The 8,751-nt window shown below is 37.3% G+C and overlaps 1 protein-coding gene across 1 annotated transcript in view; it reads left to right on the top strand.

Moving 5' to 3' along the window:
• Window positions 1–8,751, top strand: part of CDH8 (cadherin 8) — a 237,872-nt gene that overhangs the window by 168,336 nt on the left and 60,785 nt on the right. The window contains exon 8 of the mRNA XM_040633089.1: window positions 4,529–4,650. Within this exon, the coding sequence (XP_040489023.1) occupies window positions 4,529–4,650 (122 nt within the window). The remainder of the gene's footprint in view (window positions 1–4,528; window positions 4,651–8,751) is intronic.

The raw sequence follows: 8,751 nt of genomic DNA, 5'->3' as shown, positions 1-8,751 counted from the left end.
AGGGTGTGTGTGTGTGTGTGTGTGTGTGTGTGTGTCAGTCAGGGGGTGGGGGGTGGAGAGCAGTAGCCTTGAGTCTTCTTGGTTCACTTCTCTCAGCATGAAACCTCTCTTTATGAGCCATGGCAAAGAAGATCAGGGCCCAGGATTCTCAGGGATGCCTTGTTCAATGTAGAACTGCGTCCCACAAGTAGGGACTTGGTGGAAGAAGGTAAGCCCACCTGCAGTTGCCCAAAACTTAGTCTCAGCAACAGGGATCTGAGCAGGAAGAGAAATGCTAACATTCTGTCCTTCCTGGATATAGAGCCCTTGACTAGCAGCTTTGGGGAGAGGGAGCCCTGTGTTAGTCAGAGGGTATTTCTCATCTTCCTGACCTCTAAGAGTAGGGGGAGTAAGCTAGTGTTGTTTCAAATGCCACAGACTATCTTACCAACGTCTTGTAGATTTTCTTGAATAAATGTTTTTATTGGCTATATGCCCTTAGGACCTTTTCCAAAGAACTTAAAATATACACCCTTCTTTTTTTTACCAGTTTTTCTGGGAAATGGGATGGGGTTGCTCCTCATGCTGGCATGCCACAAGTCAAAAAGGAACCAAAACAAACAAACAAACAAAAACAAAACAAAAATCCCCAGGGGCGCCTGGGTGGCTCAGTCGTTAGTTAAGTGCCTGCCTTCAGCTCAGGGCATGATCCCAGAGTCCTGGGATCGAGCCCCACATCAGGCTCCTCCGCTGGGAGCCTGCTTCTTCCTGTCCCACTCCCCCTGCTCGTGTTCCCTCTCTCACTAGCTCTCTCTCTCTGTCAAATAAATAAATCCTTAAAAACGAAAACAAAACCAAAAAAAACTCAATTGTTTGTTAAAAAGGCTTTTGAGAATAGATGTAGTTTGTGCTGAATCTTAAAGGCTAACAAGGAATCAACAGTTATAAAGAGAAGGGATTATGCTACATTGTTAGTTAGGGTGCAGTATGTTTTATGGAGCCACTAAGGCTACAGAAATTCTGTCTTGTCATAATCCACTAGCATATCCTTTTTCAGTGCCAGGGTACATAGTTTAGGTTTTCTTTATCTTCTTTCAATCAGACATACTGTAAGCTACTAAATTAAAAGGAAACACCTAAAAATATATCCAATTTATCTAATATAAGAAGTAATTAATTTAGTAAATTTGGGCAATTAAATTTAAATAAATGTAAAAAATACACCAAATTTCAGTAAACATAATACACAATGCACACACCGTGAGATTCTTTTTAGTTATGAGCAGATTCCAACTGAGTTCTGAGTTTTCCACAGGCCAAAACAAAGAAGAAACTATTATCATTTACAAAATGCCCACTGCCCATTAGATTAAGATATCACTGACTTGCGGAAGTGCTAGGACAGATCAAGTATCGTGATTGGATACCTCTGTCGTTCAGGATCTTCTAACAGTATGAAGTGACAGATCCTCATCCCACATTACTTCTAACCAAAAAATAACCAGAATGATGCTATTCCAACGTTCTGAGCCCTGGAATAAATATCACCTTATCCCTGACACTACATATCAGGAAAGGTATACTACTTTAATGTTGAGAGTTAGCCCAATAAATAGCTCATGGAGCTTTTATCTTTTGTGCTGGAGTCTTACCACCCGTTGGCCATCTGCATATAAGAGATAATTGCTTTTTCTTTTTTTTTTTCAATGCTGAGATCAGGAGAAGAGAGGAGAACACAGGATTTAGCATAAATATCCCTTGCCAAACTAATGAGAAAAAAAAAAATCTGTGTATGCATGTTTTCCTGTCAGGTATGTATGCAGCCGAAGAGGGAAAACAAAGGGTATCAGTTGGTAGACTTGACCCCAGCAACCATTGCCTGTGAATCTGACTCAATAAGGTTAGCATTTTCTTTACTTCCCAAGGAGCAAAATCATGTTTAAGGAGAACAGCTTTCCCTTGTACTTTCTCAAAGACGGTGCACTTAGTTTTCACTGTCTATTCTGTATATGTGGCTTATTAAGCCTATGTTGATCGTTGGCTATTTGTTAATTGAAGGGTAGAGAGATGGAAGACAAAAACCTAATAAAAGGCTCCTATAATCATTTATATACACAAGAGTTGGTCTAGGATGTGGAACAGAGAAAATGGATGTTATATAAATAATTTATCAATAGTTTGTAGAGTTGAGATACAGAGAATTATAAAATGAAATGAACAGTTAAAGGGACTCTGCTTGGGGAAAATAGTACCATGAGTAAAAATATGGACTTTAAATTGTCAGTCTCTCAAAGAGGCTTACAGATTTTTAGTGCAATTCTGAGAATGTTAAAGATACATCCATTCTGGCATTTGATATTTGGACTCAAACTTCAAATAGTGGGAACTCATGAGATCAGTATTTATAAGAAACCTGGATGTGTTTTTGAAGAAATGGCAATGATTAGTTACCTTAAACAGATATATTTTGTTTTGAACTTCATCGATACTATAATATGCAATGGTCTCATGTGTGGGAGGCCAAAGCTACACCTGGGGGTTAATTTTTAACTGAATAGTATTGGTAAAGGCATATGTTCCTGTGAATGTCAGTCTCTCCACCTAAAATAGGAGAATTACATCGAACTGAATGCGATTCATAGTTCCATAGAGCTGTAATTCACATAGGATTGAATGAGACATACTTATGTAACTATCCCTCCGCATAGACTACACAGTAGGCCTGGTGCTCATCATAAGGACAGTTACAAGGAGCACAAGCTAAAATGCCCTGGACTATGTGCCTAACACTATCTGAGCACTATCATGTTCTCTCCTATTTTTACCAAGTCTGGAAATAAAGTTCTTCTGTTTCAGTTTTCTCTGGAATAAAAGGAGGTTAAGTCACTTGTTCAAGATCACGTGGGGAGTAGAAGCTAAGCTGGGACCCCCAGCATTGCTGTTTAGCGCAAACACTATATTCCCTTTCCTCTCTAGCAGCTGTTATTCAGCTCATGGTCCCGATAGAGAAGAGGTGTCAATCGTTAAGGATATAATTGCACTTTATTTCAAACACCTTACACCTTATTTTTCCACCTTACACAAGTGGGTAAAGCATAAAATATAAGCTCCTTGTCTTAGGATCTTGTCATTTCTTTTAAACTTCCCTTTCCATTGAAACTAGAGAGGTCCATGGTTCCTCTCTGAATGAAGAATAAATTCATTTATTAGAGATAAGATAGTAAAAGAAAAGGGATTTATCAGGTGAGACATGTAAGGCCATTGGCTTGATTTTGGCGAAGTGAGGTTATGTTCCATGACTGAGGTGGTAGGAATTCCACAGGGTAATATTCATTCATCCAGAGTTAATCAAATTAGGATACTGGAGAGTAGCCATGCTAGTTAACTAAATTCAGATCTTGTAGCATTGCCAGTGGGTTTAACCAACTATAAATTTATAACATGGCTATGATTATTTAGTGTGTGCTTTAGAACTATGTTCCTATTTCAGAAAAAAATTAGTGTTTGAAGGTTTTAGAGCTCTGAATTTAATCAATTATCACAAAGATCACTTTGATACATCAAATGCAAGTCTGTTTCTTCACATTCAAAAGCCACACACTTCCCCCCTCTTGGCTTACATATAAATATTCAGTGCCACAGATACACAAGTAAAGAATTGGCCATCACCAATGCATTCTGTATAATTTACAAGAGATCAAAAGATTATTACATGGTACAAAGTGTATTGCATATATTACAAATGAAAAATCATCACATGGCCGAAGTCACCGGTGTATTAGAGCACCGGATTTCTGTGCGTGTGTGTGTGTGTGTGTGTGTGTGTGTGTAACTTTTAAAATTTAAGGACTTAAGGATTAAGGATTTCGTATTAAATTCTCTGCTGTTGGAACTGACCTGGAAAAATGAGAAGATTATTATCTGTTTACACTGATGAAAATCTTTATGAAAATGACAATATTAAAATGACTTAGGCTTATCTTATCCAAAAAGATCCCAAGGTCAATTTTTGATAAAAAATAGAAGTCACAAAGGCATGATTCCCCATTCTTTAGTATTATCTTTATCATTGTTAAGGAAACTGTCTCCACCAGTGATTTGGTTCTGGCCTTTTCCTGGGTTTTGGATGTTCATCTTTAACATATGGCCAGTCAAATACGGTAATAGCAGAAAAATGGCTTGAGTGCTACCCAAGCTAAACAAAGAGATAAATCTTTGTTGCACAGGGCATTTTTTTTTTATTTTGTATAATGGATTTTATCATTAAAATAACGCTTTCTTCATCAAGGAAACCTCTAAGTTTTTCAGAGATGGTCTTTGTCAAGCTAAGCTCCAGCAAATGGTGTTTGAAATTCTAATTTATACTTAAGCCGTCAAGCACGTGCTGTTTTTTTTCTCCTACTGAATGGTCAGTTTCCATCATCACTATGTTGAAAACACCCTAATGAAGGGAAGTTGAAACAGACACACATGCTTTCAAGAAGAAAGTTGAGTTGCACGTTAAAAATGAAGTACCCTCAATGCTGATGTTATTTTTTCCTTCCCATAGGGAACCACAGTCAGATATCACGAGTGCCTGTTGCTATTAAAGTGCTGGATGTCAATGACAACGCCCCTGAATTCGCATCCGAATATGAGGCATTTTTATGTGAAAATGGAAAACCCGGCCAAGTAAATATCTCCATGTTGTTAATGCTGAATATGTTTGTATACAACTGTCTCATATTTGATTAACCTGCATTAGAGTGAGCATCTCATCATTTACTGTCTGCAAAGTCACAGGCAGGGAACAGAGAAGGAGGGTTTTTTTTTTTTTTTTTTTTTTGAGAGGTTAATTCTCTCTACTTAGGACCAAAAGGGTTCCCCAAGTGGAATAACCTTCTGTGCCATAAACCTGGAGCCAAATAAGGATCTTAAAGTATCTCAGGCTATGGCTACAATAGGGAGGTCTTAGAGAGACGGGGACAAAAATTTTAACCTTCTTATGACAGGAAGCTAGAGGAAAGCTCATGGGGCGGGCGTATTTGTTTCCTGCCAACCATAAGAACAACACTTAAGAGTGGAACCCAGGAAGACCAGTGGTAGAAAGTGAATCTTGCAATCTGTAAAAATGTAGCTATATTTAGATCAACATAGGATGAAAAATGTGTTTTAGACGTGCAAGTAAAGCATCTGAAAATTGTGTATCGATGAAACTTTTTTTTTTAACCTGTCTTATGTAGTGTAGATAGGGACAATGAAGATAGACAAAAATAGAGAAATAGGAAGGAAGGAAGGAAGGAAGGAAGGAAGGAAGGAAGGAAGGAAGGAAGGAAGGAAAAAGGAGGGAGGGAGGAAGAGAGAAGGACAAAAAAGAGACAAAACGTGCTCTACTCTGAATGTCAAAATGGAAATAGTCTATGTAAAGTTCTAAAAACACAAATGTAATAGATTTATTTTAACAAGGTGCCAAAGTACTGTATGTTTAAGAAATTTATCGTTTTTCAACTTCCTAATTTATTTCTGGATGGTGACATTTTAATTTAAATAAACAGCAGCTGACAGCATGACACTGGAGTTGTTAATCCAACTATTCTTGGGCCTCATGTGGGTGTTAGGAATTAAACTTACTATTTGCCGAGTAGCTTACCTGACAAGAGTCAGATTTTTTTCACCTACAGAAAGGAATAGCACCGTAGCCCTATACTTTTATTTCATTATTACAAAAGATCAGTGTGTTACCCTGTGAAACAGTGGAGATTTTCCCCTAGACAACTCTCCTATATCAGAATGATTAGCCTCATTTTCATCTCCCAAAATAAGACAAAAATACACGTGCGTGCACACACACAAACACACACACACACCAAGTAAAGCTAAAATTCTAGCAATAAAACTAATTTCAAATACCTAGGTGTGATAAATATATCAAAAATATTCACTTTTAGCAATGATACTCTTAAAAATATTCTAACATTAACCTAAATGTTTCCTAATTTCATCATGTGGAATTGCCCTCTATCATATCTTTTGAACATTTTCATTTGTAAATCTTTTGAGGGTAGAGTGTATGTGTATATTCATGTGTGTATATGGCAGTAATTATCATTTAGCTAAATTGGCAGATCAAGTTGGCACAGAGAGTTTGATCAGAATTTACATAGGTTAGTTTTAAGGATATGGTTGTGTGGACCAGATTGTTCCTGGGGTAATGTAGCCAATCACAGACTTATAAGCCAGACGTTTCTGATCACACAGAATATGTCAAATGCTTTAGAATTAAAAAAAAACAGAAAACAAAAACATTTTCATGCAGAACTCATCACACAAGTTCAGAGAGTCAATGGCATTGATATTTCAAAAATCCCACATTGGCTTCACTTGTGATATTGACATATGCATGCCTTTGGACCTCCAGGAACCTGGAGGTTTACCCTGTGGATTTTGACTGTTTCCAAGGTTTTAATGATTCCTCAGCAGTTCTTATCCTCAGAAAAAAAAAATGCATTGTTTCATCATCTTTCCTCTGCGAGATCAAAATAAAAAAAAAGCAGTTGATTCTTTGTTTTATGATTTTTGCATATCAAAATGAATGACTCATTCTGTGAAGAAATGTTTATGTTGTGTATCTGTCCACTGCCACTACCTTATCCTCAAGTGAATCTGTTTAGGTATGTTTATCAGAGTTCGTATTTACATAAAGAGATCAGGTTTTTGACTGTTCACATCAGCTTTGGACATATGACTGACTGGTTGATACACAGGAAGTTGTTCAAACAGCTCCTGAATTCCTTGCATCTTTTGTGCTAGTCAGAACTCATGTGTGATTCATTACACCATTCCTAGTTCACTTTTAATGGTTCAAGGATCTCATTTTTATATTTAACATTTTCCAAAATTCATATTTGTTATCAACACCAAATAGTGTTTATGTAAGTTCAACACAGATGCACTTTCAATCATCTCTCATAACACCACAAACCACTTAACTCACTTTGAAATCAGAATATTCATTATAAGGTGATCACACACTCATGAAAAACAAATGTCAATAACGGCATTAGCACTAAATTCATAGTTACATCAGTATTTTCAACCATTAATGTCTGCTTTAAAACAGCCTCAGGGAAGGGAATATAGAGGACTCTGAAATGTCTGGTTTGCCTGGAAGGTACGGATTTAAGGCTGAACTCAAAGGGGATCAGCTTCCTGAGAAACGAGGCAGCTGGAGATCATTAGTAATAATCAAGGCCAAGACACTAAAAAACCCAGTGTGTAAAAACCTTCTGGACTGAGAACACCTCTAGAAAGAGGTTTTTAAAACATCGAACAAAATGAAAACCAGTATCAACATAAACACAGAGAATTTTACTGTGCATGACTAGTCTTTTCCAATGAACTGGACGCATTTAAACAAAGAGTCAAATAATAAATACAAATTTTAACAAGGAAAGAAGCACGCCACTTTCCTCTTCTCTAAACGTAGACCTCTGGTACATGACCCATCTGTGCTAAAATTGTCATAGGTTCATTTTGAACGTAGAATTGGAATTCCTATCTGCTTCTCCTACCTTTTCATTATTGTGAAGTGAAAGATGACATTTTCTGGAATTTCTTAAAAGAGTAACAACCACCTATGACAAAAATAGTTCATAGTCCATATTATACAAAGTCAATGTGAATCGCTTTTCACTAGAATCACTTGAAATTATCCCTCCATTACCTAATTAAATGTTAGTATGGTATTTGCTATTGCTAGTTACTTCTATTTAAAAAATAAAAAATTTCCCAGTAGGTAATTTATCTCAAGTCAAAAGTTTTAAGGTATCTTTAGTCTCCAACTCAATCACGGCACGATATAATCATCGACAGATTACTCAACCCTCAGTTTAAAAGGAGGAATAGGAAAAGATTCTTTCCACAGACTCTTCTCTAATGGCCAAGACAGAAATGACGTTATGGATTAAAGATTTCAAAATTAGCAAAATATGTAACTGACAGTTCATGTGTCTGTCTAGTAGGATGGTAGGTTTGGGTCAGTCAGTAAATATTTATTAAACACAAACTATGTGCCAGGACTTAATGAGACACTGGGGCTTTAGTGGCAAACAACACCCTAAACAACAGTCTTTTTCCCTTCTAGAGTTTTCTCTCTGGCAAACACGTAATAAAATTAGAAATGATAGAATTGCAAGAACATACCTCAAATCCTCTGGGCAGAAAGGAGGCTGAAGAGCTGAAGGGAAATGGAGCTTTCTTACTGAAAAGACCTCTTAAGATAGGACCCGTTCCACCAGAGCCAGGAAACATCTATCAAGAGCTGAAAAGGAGTCAGCTGGGGATAAACCAGGTTCTCTCTGAAGAGAATGATAACCTGGCTGGACGGGTGGAAGAACAGGTAACAGCTGTGGAGAAACCAGTATCTTCCTTCATTAAGCTTGACAACAGCACACTCAGAACCAAACACGAAAGAAAAATAGAGAATTCTAGTGATCAGTGTTGGCCAGAGGGCCTTCCATCTCTCTGTTCTACCTCTTGTCCCCTCAATTGGGTCCTTCTAGGATTTTGTTTCAGATGCTAACCCCTTGCTTATGATACATACATAATTAGGATGATTTCCTCCAGATGGTTCATTGATGCAAAGACTACACTGAAAATGTTGTATTTCCAGGTGTGCATCAAGGTCTCTTATTTAGTCCCAGAGAATATTTTATTGTTTGAAAACTAGTTAGATGACAGACTGCATCAGCTCTTTTCTCCTTCAGGAAGGAACGTCCCCTTTTACTATAAATG

Source organism: Ursus maritimus, unplaced genomic scaffold (genome assembly GCF_017311325.1).
Source record: "Ursus maritimus isolate PB19 unplaced genomic scaffold, ASM1731132v1 scaffold_19, whole genome shotgun sequence".
Classification (NCBI taxonomy): domain Eukaryota; kingdom Metazoa; phylum Chordata; class Mammalia; order Carnivora; family Ursidae; genus Ursus; species Ursus maritimus.
Note: the sequence above shows the minus strand (reverse complement) of the source record. Positions and strands in the feature narration are given on the sequence as shown.